At 46.6% G+C, this 14,157-nt stretch overlaps 1 protein-coding gene across 1 annotated transcript in view; it reads right to left on the bottom strand.

Annotated features, from left to right (window-relative positions):
* Positions 1-85: 85 nt before the first annotated feature.
* Positions 86-14,157, bottom strand: part of rtel1 (regulator of telomere elongation helicase 1) — a 28,584-nt gene continuing 14,512 nt past the window's right edge. The window contains exons 18-34 of the mRNA XM_072449320.1: positions 13,916-13,956; positions 13,749-13,834; positions 13,595-13,672; positions 13,448-13,525; positions 11,849-11,995; positions 10,870-10,985; positions 8,878-9,001; positions 8,638-8,812; positions 3,852-4,006; positions 2,936-3,031; positions 2,406-2,616; positions 2,186-2,320; positions 1,978-2,064; positions 1,031-1,135; positions 778-966; positions 588-710; positions 86-232 (exon numbers count right to left, since the gene is read on the bottom strand). Of these exons, the coding sequence (XP_072305421.1) occupies positions 168-232; positions 588-710; positions 778-966; positions 1,031-1,135; positions 1,978-2,064; positions 2,186-2,320; positions 2,406-2,616; positions 2,936-3,031; positions 3,852-4,006; positions 8,638-8,812; positions 8,878-9,001; positions 10,870-10,985; positions 11,849-11,995; positions 13,448-13,525; positions 13,595-13,672; positions 13,749-13,834; positions 13,916-13,956 (2,011 nt within the window). The 3' untranslated portion in view covers positions 86-167. The remainder of the gene's footprint in view (positions 233-587; positions 711-777; positions 967-1,030; positions 1,136-1,977; positions 2,065-2,185; positions 2,321-2,405; positions 2,617-2,935; positions 3,032-3,851; positions 4,007-8,637; positions 8,813-8,877; positions 9,002-10,869; positions 10,986-11,848; positions 11,996-13,447; positions 13,526-13,594; positions 13,673-13,748; positions 13,835-13,915; positions 13,957-14,157) is intronic.

Here is a 14,157-nt window from a genome sequence, read left to right on the forward strand (position 1 = left end):
ATGTTCACTGACAAATGGTCCAGCTCAGTGAAAGTAACTGACTTTGTTGAGGGAAATGCAACATTCACTTTCAGAGGTCTCAGCTTGGAATTCAGATCACGGCAAAATACTCCACTCATAATCCAGTTGCAGTGCTGTTCAAAGTTCAACTGAAACTATGACAAATCTCATCTTCTTTGACTGCTTGAGAAAAAAGTGGAGATCTTACTTTGAGTCGTCAGAGCAGGTGGTCCTGGAATAAAAACACAATGACGACTTGAGTGGTGACTTCTTACAGCAGGGTGTCGTCACAGAAGCCACAACACAAGTATTGAGCCCAAGGATAGCCATATTTATCAGCCCAAACCCCCGTCGCTGGCTTTCCCTCAGGCTGGGGGTCTTCTGTGGGACCATGACTGGACTTTGACCCTGTTCAATCTTAACTCCTTAGGTTCATCAGGTTAGGTATATCATTTTGTACCTGCATTTTATGTTTACTTGTGTTGTCTTAAAAATAAAAGTGGTAAGTATGCAAAAAAGAGTAGACATGTTTTATCTTGCAACTGTACACACGCACGCACGCACACAGAGAGACACACACGACTCACCGTTGTGTGTAGGTTGTTCGTCCACTACAGAGAGTTCAGTGGGGGCAGTGGTCTGACCGGTCAGTGACGCCAACAGTTCTTTGTACTGTGTTTTATGCTGAGGACGAATGAACGCTCCAAATCCTTCCAAAGAAAGCATTGGATTAGAGTCCTTTAAAGTGTAAAGTATGTGTAAAGTCTTGAGACATACTGGTGAGGAGGTGGAAGTCCTCGTCCCTCTCGGTCAGGAGGCTCACCACAACGCTGACCAGCTGCTCGTAGTTGTCCGTTTGCTTGTAGCTGCGGATGGCTTGGAAGAGTCGAGACGATTTCTCAGCTCCCAAAGCTTTCTTCACGTTGGCTAAGAATGTGGCGTGGATTTCAGTCTTTGGAGCTGAAACTAAAGCAAAAACACTAAAATTTTATACTTGTACTTGTGATAAGAGCGAGTGAAGCGACTGTACCAGTTTGAGACGGCAGCAGACCTCCACATTTAAGATGCTCTTCTCCCTGGTTCAGCAGCTGGGTGCTGAGCTGGCTGCACGATGAGGACAGCGCTGTCACGGGGTCTACAGGAGACAAGAGGTCACCATGGCAACACTACACTCTGAACATACTACATCAGAGGTGGCTTCAAATGACAACAGTGTCAAAAGGAGGTAGTTATACTGTGAAAATTTAGATATTTTATCCTGGTTTATGCTTAATATTAGGCTTGGGATCCATTTAAATACAAATCTGACAAAAATATTGCAATTAAATTATCGCAGTTAATCATATTATCTTCATTATGATACACCTACCCAAATGTCAATTCAGAAATATTGCATACTTCATCTCTTCTATGATAAAGCTGACCTGTGTTTTATGCATTCAGCTTGACATAGGTCTATGACTAACCCTAACCCATACCACTGGAGTCATTTAGGAGGCTTTTCATGTCACATTTAGGCCCATCACATCAGTTCCAACACGAGCAGTGGCTTGTGTTCAATAAGCTCAGGAGATCGGTCAGAGTAAAACACTTTGTACTTTCCTTTCATAAAGCAAAGTTTGCACAGCGCAGAAGCACACTGACACATGGAGGAAGGACAGGGGTCAGAGGGCAGAGTGGGAGGAGTCATGAACACGCTCTTATGGTGCACACACACTGGCAGAAGGGGTTGATAGAAGTTGATACATTTGTGAAAGTACAGGGCCGATCCTCATGAGACCAAAGCGGCCCAAACGTCTTTACTGTCTGCACAAATTAACTCTATTTCCACTATTCTATTGTGATGGGATAAAGCAGTAGTTAAAAGGACATTTAGCCAGAAGACAGGGCTCGTTTTTCTGAGACTGGTTTTACTGCAGACATGTGGATGAGAACAGTTGAGTTCCAGCTGAAGAGGAGCATGCTGGGAGCTCAGACCTGGGCTGAGGTGTGCTCCTCCTTGGTTCAGTTGCTGTGTGTTCAGCAGAGTGCAGGTCGAAGTGGGAGCAGGGCACACACGGCTTCCTGCAAAGAGACAGAAAGAGAACTGTCCATCTTCTGCTTGTGTGCCAGAGGAAATCAAACAGTAGAAAAACACTATCGAATACAATGGAAAAAAAAACCAGAATGAGCAAACATTCCTGACCTTGTTCAACAAGTGTTTTCTTGTACTCTTTTGACAGAGCGTGGTCTGACTTAAAGCCACAGCCATTTCCTGTCTGCAGTCTGCACTGCTCATCAAACCTCTTCTTGTGATGAGGACGAACAAACTGGTAAAAACCTGTTTTACCAACAAATGTAAGCAGTTGTTCGGATGACGAGTGAAATGCAGACAAACAGAGCCGTAACTGAAAACAGGTCATTACCTCGTAGTAGATTGTGAGTGTTGGCGTCCTCAGCTAACACAGCCGTCTCCACTAACAGTGTGTCCAAGTCATCAGTCTTCTTGTAGCTCTGCAGAGCTTGGACAACTCGCTCAAAGTTCACCTGGCTGAGGGTCTTCTTCATCTCTGCCAGGAAACCCTTTGCTCTGCTGGCTTTGCCTTCCTCAGACATGTCCTCAGAGACACACCTTTTCTTCAGAGAAACACCACAGATCCATGAGTATCCATATGTTCCCAGAAGCACACTTATATTGTGTAAACATGGACAGACGGCCAGTATCCTTGCCTGACCAGCTATTCCCAACACGTTTGGACAGACTACTTTACAAAACCTCATTTGAACATAATGTGGGAGGAACTGGCTGGTCAGGTCAGCAGTATATAATATTTACACATGATGTTTAGGGCAGCTTGCCCAGACGGACCTGATGCATTCATTTCTGTGACACTGCAGCTCACCTACATTAACCTCAGAAGTGCGGCCTACGGTGAGAACGCTGCTTTGTACAAACCTGCTCTTGGACTACTTTGATTTTGCGCTTTCCTCCTCTGAGTTCGTCGTGGATCCTCTTGTCATACTGCAGTGACAGAGTGGACAGCCGGCTCGCCTACACAAAAGACAGAAAACAGAAACATCACCTGCCCCATGGTTGTGCTGGGTGAACTTTGAACCTCACAAGGTTTAAAGTAACAGCAGTGCAGCAGACAAAGCAGATGATTCCTCTGCATGGGAGAGGACATAAGAGCGGAGTATGATTGTCTGCTTAGATCAAGATCAAAGTATTGAAAAAATGTATCGTGAGGTACCCAGTGATTCCCAGCCCTATGGTACACGATGTAATACTGTATATAGAGATGTTGCTTACTTTTAAAAGTAACTCGTTAAATTACCTCGTTACTGCCCTCAAAAACTAATGCGTTGCGTTACTATGTTATAAAAGTAAAAGGTTACTCTTGGTTACCCAAGAGTACTCTTGGGTCTTTTATAAACTATCCGTTTGTTTTAAACTAGTTTATTTAAATCAAACTCACCACATCGCTGTTACTCTATATTTACTCCTCAGATACAAAACAGTGGTTATAACGAAGAAGCGTACATCAGAGTTTATGTCTTTGGCGTGAGGACAAGTCACTAGTTGCAGTGCACATGGTCACAACACTGAGCTCTGGGATTGTAGAGACAAGATGAGAGAGGTGAGAACCAACCAAAACTAACACATTAGTAACAAGTACTAGATTACATGGGTGCACAAAACCAACCCGTTACGTTCCTCGTTACTCTAAAAAAGGAAGAAGAGTTGGGGTAAATGTTTCATTCCAATCTACCAAAAGGACAACTTTATAACATCTACAAATTTAAGTGGCACTCCTGCCTTCTAAAATATTCGACTGAAGATCAGATTGGTCTGTTTGAGCACACTCGAGTACCTTCTCCTCGCCTGCCCAGGACTCATCCTTTGGTCCTCCCAGATGGTCTTGTTCCAGAGCGGCCAGCAGAGTGGTGGGCCTCCTGTGGTTCTCAGGGGCTCCAGACTCGTACTCAATACAGATTTTGGCCATCCCGTTCGGCCCATTATGGTCATCTACACACAGACAGACACACATTCACACACACAACTATTTGAGAAGGGTCCGTCTGCAGTTGTTGGGATGCTACTTTTTAGAGTGTGAGCGAAAGTAGATTGAACTTACTTCCTGACATGGGAAACACCTGACTGGTATGATGTAATTTCTGCTGTTTGTAAACTATTTTAAGCTCTAAAACATGAGAGGCACTCAAAAGCATGTTTAAAGGACAAGAACAATTGAAAATATAGCCGCAAGCGGCAATGATCAGCCCTGGCCACGCCGCAAGAGGAGGGGGCACTAACGCGCCCCAATTTTCCTTTTATTACACCTACTGCTGAATCCTTGACGCTGTCACATCTTCTCCCCTTTGCTTTCCCATCAAAAAGCAATTTTGTTTTGAATTCTTGGCCGCACAGAGACCATGACTCTTAGAAGAAAAAAAATTATAACTTTTGATGGTCCACCCCTGAAGATGAGTCTCCCCAAATTTCAGGTTAATAGGGCTAACACCCTAGGAAGAGTACAAAGTGTAAGCATGTTTGAATTTCAGAGATCTGGCGATTTCCCCATTGGAATAACATGGGAGGTTTCTGTCATCACTACGGCAAAAGCCGTAAAAATTATGACGTGGGTCTCATTGACTTTTTTGATCGGATGCCAAAATAGAATTTTGTGTAAAATTTCGCAAAACTAAATATTTTACCCTCCATATAAAATCTGTAGGGGGCGCTGTCGCGCCAAATTAATTTATTTCACTTCAAGTAGGTTTAGGGCAAAGAGTTTAACAACTGATTCTAATTTGACACAATTGGGACTTTATCTGCGCAAACGGCAGCAAATTTAAAAATTGAAAAATTTCTGAAATTCGAGCTACAGTTTGCGGCTTCGCCGCACAGAGACTGTGACAGGTATCAAAGTGATTTGAATGACTTTTGATGTCCCACTCCTCAGCACCATTTTCACCAAATTTCAGCTCTTTAGGGCCAACGCTCTGGGAGGAGTTTGTAAAAGTACGACATTTGGAAACACTCCCGAGTCATGCTTAGCCATTTTTTAACCAATATGGCCGACATTTGGTTGGGCGGACGGCATTGCGGTAATAATATTTTTTATTTATCTTGTAACCATCCATCTCCGTGCCAAATTTCATGATTCTACGAACAGATTATTTTTTTTGGTCATTTCCCTGAACCGACACCTTAGCGTGGTGGAGGGGTTTGAGTGCCCGAATGATCAGGGGAGCTATGTTGTCAGGGGCTTCAAGCCCCTGGTTGGGTCTCCCAAGGCAATCAGGTCCTTGGTGACGGGTCAGACAAAGATCGGTTCAGAATATCCATAAGGGACCGATGCAGAGAGATCTGGGCGGCGGTCGACGGCAGGGGCCTCGGCGACCAGATCTTCAGACATAGAGACTAACTCTAGGGACATGGAATGTCACCTCGCTGGGGGGGAAAGAGCCTGAGCTTGTGCAGGAGGTTGAGCGATAGACTAGATATAGTCGGCCTCACCTCGATGCACAGTTTGGGATCTGGAACCCATCTCCTCGAGAGGGGCTGGACGCTCTACTTCTCTGGTGTTGCCCGCGGGGAGAGGCGGCGGGCTGGTGTAGGTTTGCTTATAGCCCCTCAGCTCAGCCACCACGTGTTAGAGTTCACCCCGGTGGACGAGAGGGTCGTGTCCCTTCGCCTTCGGGTGGGGGACAGGTCTCTCACTGTTGTGGCGGCCTATGGGCCAAACAGCAGTGCAGAGTACCCGGTCTTCTTGGAGTCCTTGGGAGGGGTACTGGACAGTGCACAGACCGGGGACTTCGTTGGTCTACTGGGGGACTTCAACGCCCACGTGGGCAATGACAGTGACACCTGGAGAGGGGTGATCGGGAAGAACAGCTTCCCCGATCTGAACCCGAGTGGTGTTCAGTTATTGGTCTTCTGTGCTAGCCACGGATTGTCCATAACGAATACTGTGTTCAAGCACAAGGGTGTCCACCAGTACACGTGGAACCAGGACACCCTAGGCCGGAGGTCAATGATCGTGTCATCTGACCTCCGGCCGCGTGTCTTGGACACTCGGGTGAAGAGAGGGGCAGAGTTGTCAACCGATCACCACCTGGTGGTGAGTTGCATCCGCTAGCGGAGGAGGAAGCCGGACAGACTTGGCAGACCCAAGCGCATTGTGAGGGTCTGTTGGGAACGTCTTGCGGAGCTCTCTGTCAGTAGGGTATTCAACTCGCACCTCCGGGAGAGCTTCTCCCATGTCCCGGGGGAGGCTGGGGACATCGAGTCCGAGTGTACCATGTTCTCCGCCTCCATTGTTGATGCGGCTGCTCGGAGCTGTGGTCGCAAGGTCTCTCGTGGCCTGTCGTGGCGGCAACCCTCGAACCCGGTGGTGGACACCGGAAGTAAGGGATGCCGTCAGACTGAAGAAGGAGGCCTATCAGGCCACTCTGGCTTGTGGGTCTCCTGAGGTCATCGACGGGTATCGGCAGGCCAGGCGAGCCGCAGCTTGTGCTGTCGCAGAGGCAAAAACCCGGGCCTGGGAGGAGTTCGGGGAGACCATGGAGGAGGACTATCGGTCGGCCCCAAAGAAATTCTGGCAAACCGTCCGGTGCCTCAGGAGGGGGAAGCAGTGCCTCACCAACACCGTTTACGGTGTGGGTGGAGGCCTGCTGACCTTGACTGAGGATGTCGTCGGACGGTGGAAGAAATAATTTGAGGACCTCCTTAATCCCTCAGTCACGTCTTCCGAAGAGGAAGTAGAGACTAGCTCATCCATCACCCAAGCTGAAGTCACTGAGGTTGTTCGCAAACTCCTCAGTGGCAGGGCTCCGGGGGTGGATGAGATCCGCCCTGAGTACTTAAAGTCGATGGATGTTGTAGGACTGTCTTGGCTGACACGTCTCTGCAACATTGCGTGGCGGTCGGGGACAGTGCCTCTGGACTGGCAGAGCGAGGTGGTGGTCCTTCTGTTCACGAAAGGGGACCGGAGGGTGTGTTCCAACTACAGAGGGATCACACTCCTCAGCCTCCCCGATAAGGTGTATTCCAAGGTACTGGAAAGGAGAATCCGACCGATATAGTCTAACCTCGGATTCAGGAGGAGCAGAGTGGTTTTCGTCCCGGTCGTGGAACACTGGACCAGCTCTATACTCTCCATCGGGTGCTCGAGGGTTCATGGGTGTTTGCCCAACCAGTACACATGTGCTTTGTGGATCTGGAGAAGGCTTTCGACCGTGTCCCTCGGGGTGTCCTTTGGGGGGTGCTCCGGGAGTATGGGGTCCGGGGCCCTTTGCTCAGGGCTGTCCGGTCCCTGTATGACCGGAGCAGGAGCTGTGTTCACATTGCCGGCAGTAAGTCAGACCTGTTCCCAGTGCATGTTGGACTCCGCCAGGGCTGCCGTTTGTCACCGGTTCTGTTCATGATTTTTATGGACAGAATTTCTAGGCGCAGTCAGGGGTCGGAGGGTGTCCGGTTTGGGGACCACAGGATTCCATCTCTGCTGTTTGCAGACGATGTTGTCCTGATGGCTCCATCAAACCCGGACCTGCAACATGCACTGGGACGGTTTGCAGCAGTGTGTGAAGCGGCTGGGATGAGAATCAGCACCTCCAAATCCGAGGCCATGGTTCTCGACCGGAAAAAGGTGGCTTGCCCTCTTCAGGTGGGTGGGGAGTCTTTGCCCTAAGTAGAGGAGTTCAAGTATCTCGGGGTCTTGTTCACGAGTGAGGGAAGGATGGAGCGTGAGATTGACAGGCGGATCGGTGCAGCGGCTGCAGTCGCTGCATCGGACCTTTGTCGAAAGGCAAAGCTCTCGATTCACCGGTCGGTCTACGTTCCTACCCTCACCTATGGTCTTGAGCTTTGGGTAATGACCGAAAGAACAAGATCGCGGATACAAGCGTTCGAAATGAGTTTCCTCCACCGGGTGGCTGGGCGCTCCCTTAGAGATAAGGTGAGGAGCTCGGCCACACGGGGGGAGCTCGGAGTAGAGCCGCTGCTCCTCCACGTCGAGAGGAGCCAGCTGAGGTGGCTCGGGCATCTGTTCCGGATGCCTCCTGGGCGCCTCCCTCGGGAGGTGTTTCAGGCATGTCCCACCGGGAAGAGGCCCCGGGGCCTCTTCCCAGGACACGCTGGAGAGACTATGTCTCTCAGCTGGCCTAGGAACGCCTCGGGATCCCCACGGAGGAGTTGGAGGAAGTGTCTGGGGAGTAGGAAGTCTGGGAGTCCCTGGTTAGACTGCTGCCCCCGCGACCCGGCCCCGGATAAAGTGGAAGAAAATGGATGGATGGATGCATTTCCTATCACTCAATGCATTTTTGGTACATTTGGGGGCGCTGACGCGCCAATTTTTAACATTTTAGAAAAGGGTAATAGCCAGATTGGCTCAATTTTTAGGACGTGTGCAAATTTTTGTGACTTTTCGTCAATGCTAACTGGGTGAAAAATAGGGGGGTTGGTCCTGAGAAGAAAGAAAGAAGACGAATAATATTCCGATGTGAAAACAATGTTTCCCATTTTTCAAATTTCATACACCATACATTTTTGGAAAGCGCTCGCTTCGCACCGCCTTATGGAACGAAAAGGCCTCTCACCAGCTTGTGGCGCTCGGGCCTAATAATACAGAATATGTATCCTTTAACTTGACTCACCCAGCCTCCTTCGCTTCAAACTGGGGATGTGTGCGTCCACAGCTTTGGCCATCTGAGGCTGCCGTCCCGGAGCGCTCTGTGAGCTCTGAGCGCTCCTGCTTGTGCTGGAGCTAGTGTCAGATAAACACACTGCAGTCTCTCTGCGGGCAGTGGGCTTTTTCTCTACAGGAGGTCTCTAAACACAGCAGATTAAACATTCAGAAGGCATTTTCACCATCATTACTATTACATCATTTGTACCGTTTTCTGTGCAACTCTGAAAAACTGTGACACATCCCGAACCACATTTCCAAAGGCTACATAAGGCCGAACATAGGGCCGGACCCACTTGGGCAGCTGGGCGATGGCATTAGGACCTTTAAACCTGGAAAAAATAAATAATTGAGTTCACTTTTATGCAATGTTGTGGATAAGGCAAGCAAGTTTATTTGTGTCGCACATTTCATACAGAAGGCAATTCAAAGTGCTTCACACAACAGGAAAAATGCATCAAAATCACAAAGAAATGACAGAAATCACCAAACAGATAAAAACATAAAAGAGAAGAGTGCAAAGAAAAATCCTTTCAGTCAAACACAGCTAAACAAAACTGTTTTTTATCTTAGATTTGAACATATTCAGAGTAGAACCGGTCTCACATCTTCAGGAAGAATGTTCCAGATTTTAGCTGCATAAAACTGAAACACAAATTCCCCATGTTTAGTCCTGACTCTGGCACCAGCAGGAGGTCGGTCCATGTTTAGTCCTGACTCTGGCACCAGCAGGAGGTCGGTCCATGTTTAGTCCTGACTCTGGCACCAGCAGGAGGCTGGTCCATGTTTAGTCCTGACTCTGGCACCAGCAGGAGGCCGGTCCATGTTTAGTCCTGACTCTGGCACCAGCAGGAGGCCGGTCCATGTTTAGTCCTGACACTGAGCACCAGCAGGAGGCCGGTCCATGTTTAGTCCTGACACTGAGCACCAGCAGGAGGCCGGTCCATGTTTAGTCCTGACTCTGGGCACCAGCAGGAGGCCGGTCCCTGAGGTCCTCAGAGTCTGAGATGGTTCATATGGCACTAACATGTCTGAGATGTACTTTGGTGCTAGGCCATGAGAGACTTGTACACAAGCAGAGCTGCTTTAAAGTCTCTTCTCTGATAAGCACACGTTAACCATAAATTAACTTGGTTATTTACCTTTGTCAAATTGCCCAGTCCTATCAAGCCATCAAATTTAAATAGTTGCAAAAATTGAGTGATTGACTAGACATTGACGTGCCAACTGAGCCTCGACTCAGCAAATTGTCAAAAGACTGAAAAAGGTCAATGAATTGACAAACTACTAAAAGATTGAACTATACGTGGCAGTTTTTGTGCAGAATTAGAGAATTATTTTGGTGTTTATGGAGGAAATGGCGTTTTGCCTTTTCTATTCAAATTGATTTCAATTCGATTGTGATTAATCTTGCAGCCCTAGTGGCGCCTCCATGCGACTGCTCGTTTGAAGTCTGTCGTCATGACGTCAGCTGATCGCAGTGAGTGCACTCTCCACAGAGCCCAGTGAGTGCGCTCCACAGAGCCCACAGAGCCCAGTGAGGACGCTCCAGAGCACAGTGAGGGCGCACCACAGAGCGCAGTGAGGGCGCACCACAGAGCGCAGTGAGGGCGCTCCACAGACCGCAGTGAGGGCGCTCCACAGACCGCAGTGAGGGCGCTCCACAGACCGCAGTGAGGGCGCTCCACAGAGCACAGTGAGGGCGCTCAACAGAGCGCAGTGAGGGCGCTCAACAGAGCGCAGTGAGGGCGCTCCACAGAGCACAGTGAGGGCGCTCCACAGAGCACAGTGAGGGCGCTCCACAGAGCACAGTGAGGGCGCTCCACAGAGCACAGTGAGGGCGCTCCAGAGCACAGTGAGGGCGCTCCACAGACCGCAGTGAGGGCGCTCCACAGACCGCAGTGAGGGCGCAGTGAGGGCGCTCCACAGACCGCAGTGAGGGCGCTCCAGAGCACAGTGAGGACGCTCCAGAGCACAGTGAGGACGCTCAACAGGCCGCAGTGAGGGCACCACAGACCGCAGTGAGGGTGCTCCACAGACGGACGTTCCACAGAGCGCAGTGAGGGCGCTCCAGAGCACAGTGAGGGCGCTCCACAGAGCGCAGTGAGGGCGCTCCACAGAGCACAGTAACATGTGAAAAGGCCCTTAGACACAGAGGTTTCTACAATAATGGGATTAACGAAAAGTTCTGTATAAATACCTCTCATCACACAGAAAGATGGCTCCATAATCCTCTTTGTGGCGGATGACTCGGCCCACAGCCTGGTTCACAGCCCGGAAGGCCTGCTGCCGGTACCACTCCTGTCCCGTCAAGTACTGCTCAAAACACAGGAGCATTTAAGCTCAATAAAGCCAGTCCTTTCAATTCAACCCACTACACAATTTAAATGTTATATTTTAAATAAAAATAGTACATTTGAATGAAGAACTTAAAACTGACCTAAAACCATGTGATTTGCACAAAATGTACACCAAAGAACGCCTTTACTGGGCAGGGCGCTACATGTGTATTGAAGCAAATCCAAGTCTGTGTCTGTGAGACATGGTTCAAGCTACATTAAACAGGAAACTTATTTCAGTTCATCGTCAGCATTAATTGCACTTCCCTGCGCCACATTTTAATGTCTCTTTATTGGGTTTGGATAATGTTGGTTGTATTTTGCACTGGAATTAATGTTTGGGTCTTAACAGCTGATGCTAATATGAACTAGCTTTGTTTTGCTGAGCATGTAGGCTCAACATAGTTAGCATCACTGGATACATGACGGTTTAGCACAAGATCAATCATCGATGTTTGATGAGAAATGATGATTTTTGCCATCTTGTTTTATCCCGTAATCTGAGTGTGGGGGTCCTCTTTAGCTCTTTGGAAGTTAGACCTCACAAGGCCTTTGGATCTTTTTAACAAGTTCACTTAAGACAGTAGGGACACTTTCAGTTTGTACCGATCCACTCCAAAGCAAACCAGTGGAAATTTGAAATTGTATCAGAATCGAGCTCTAGCAAAATCCTACTGTTGTTGTGTCTCTGAGCAAGACCCCTTGCTCATGTGAGCAAGGTGTGAAAGGGAGGTAATTGTTCAGGAGGCGGTTAGCCCGGATAGCCTTGCTTCAAAAGCAACTTCATCTGTGTAAACAATAAATGACATATTCTAGCTGTTTGAGGCAGACATTGCTGACCTTAACACCAGGAGTTTTCTTACGACACATCTCGTCCAGAAACTGCATCTTCAGAATGACACGCGGGTCCATCCTCGGAGGAAACGGCAGACCAGTGATGATGACGCCCCGGCCGTACGAGTCTGCAAAATCCAGACCTTCACTGGCCTGGAGCAGCACAGAGCTCAGTCACTGGAAAGGACTTGAAGGAAAACCAAGCGGTACAAAATCCTGTGTTTACAGCTCCTCACAGCCTCTCGTACCAGACTACGCTCTAAAAGGCCACAGTATTCAAATACTATACTTATACTATAAGTATGTCCGAGCAAGTGACTTCATTTGGAGGACCCTGAGTGCCACATTTATTAGGATAGATTTTTTATCCAAATAGTTTTTAAAATCATACTTATATTCATACAAGTTTGAAAGTTAGTTTATTTCAATAAACTAAATAACAAACACTTTGAAAACTGAAAGTCACTTTGAATCAAAGTGCAGCAAGAGCTGTGATTGGTTGGGCTAACGGGCCTAATGTGTTTATGGTCCAAGTAAATAGATAAATGCAAAATAAATAGTTCGAATTACCATGATTCACCTGGGCCCTGATTAGCTCTGCAGAAGCTTGAAAGGTTCATGTCTGGACTATAAACCAGCCTTAAAATGCCTCAGGTTGGACAACTCATTGAACTAAAATGCAGTTAAGATAAATATAATATATAAAAATGTAAAAAATGGAATAGACACAGAATAGCTAATTTTTTAGGTTTATTATTCCACTTCCTGTTTGTAATTGATGACATCACACTAGGAAATTAACCAGCAAACACTGGGCAAAAACTCTTCTAATGGCACTTTTTATTTTGACAAATAAAAACATACAAGAGCACCTTTATTTTGTTAAATTATTGTTGAGGGAGTCAAAAAAGTAGTTCCTTGGTGTAAATTATGCATACATTTTGTCTGGAATGAGTGTACATGGTGTGATATCACTTTCTACAGATGTTTCTACCTTTCTCCCCAAATACCTACTAATTTTATGTAAAACAATAATCTACATTTACAACAGGTATAAATACACCAAATAAAGTCAAAACTATAAGATCGTAAAAACCTGTCATACGCACTTTAAAGTAAATAATAAAAGTGAACTAGTAAAAGCTCTGATTGGTTAGAGCACCTTGTGAACCAACTTGTGAGCTCTTTTTAGTGCACTTTAATAATATGCTTTACATTAACCAGGAGTGCCATGGAAAAGCTAAACGGAGAAAAAAGTGGAGAAACTAATCAGAAAAGCTAATATACTTTACAAAGCATTAGTAAATGCCTTAAGTAATTGTTTTACTATATCTACTTTTAAAAACTCTTTTACTAAATGTATCTGTTAAATAATTTAATGTTTTAATAAAAGCATTTACCAATTATTTTTTTATCCTAACTCTTTAAATGAAAGCATTTGTTAAGTTATGCATTAAATCATTTTAAAGACTTAAAGTACTTGTACTCCATTTATCAAAGCACTGAGGGTCATCCATAGTTAGCCTTATTCAAATCCCAAATACGGTGCCGAATTGAAGTGTTAGGAGTTGTATCAGAAACAAATCAAACAGAGAGAACACCCACCTTTCCTCGACACACAGCAAAAAAGCTCCCTCCCTTTGAGACGGGATCATCCACTTTGCTGTAGTAGCCTTCGATCACCTGCAAGGTTGAGTTTGGAAAGAATTACAAGGGTTGATCCAGACCCCAGAGCAAAGCAAAGCCCAATACCTCTGTGAAGGTGCCTTTCCCTTTGGGCTCCACAAACATTGGTTTCACGTTCTCAATGCGATTGGCCTGACCTTTCTCCTGGTGAAACACAGGATAGAAGGAGGAACATTTGATGTAACGGTGGATTTTAAGCATAATTAACATTTGAACGTACTCTCCAAAATTCCAGAGTTTTTTCCATTAACGGGAAAGAGGGGAAAAACACGAGGAGACCATGGGGAACCACTCGACTCAAATTAGCTGCAGCAAAAAGTAAAGGCAGATATTATATGAATAGAAGAGACAAAAGGAGAATGATGCAGTGTGGAAATCTCATCTTACCTATAGTGCTGCCCAGCGACGCCATGTTTTCAGGGAGAAAGCTGTTACAGAAAAATGTACAGTTAGGGATAAACATTTGCTTTGATTTATGTACTTGATTACTTTTTTATGGATTATCACGTAACTGTGAACCAAATTGACATCATTGTACAGAGAAGTAGTAGTAATAATTATGCTGTTAATAATAATGATCTGCTTCTTAACCTTGAAAAAAAAACAGTGGTACAAGACCCTAAACGTTT

Source organism: Eucyclogobius newberryi, unplaced genomic scaffold (assembly GCF_026437365.1).
Source record: "Eucyclogobius newberryi isolate DKJ021-1_F unplaced genomic scaffold, fEucNew1.0.hap1 SCAF_17, whole genome shotgun sequence".
NCBI lineage: Eukaryota > Metazoa > Chordata > Actinopteri > Gobiiformes > Gobiidae > Eucyclogobius > Eucyclogobius newberryi.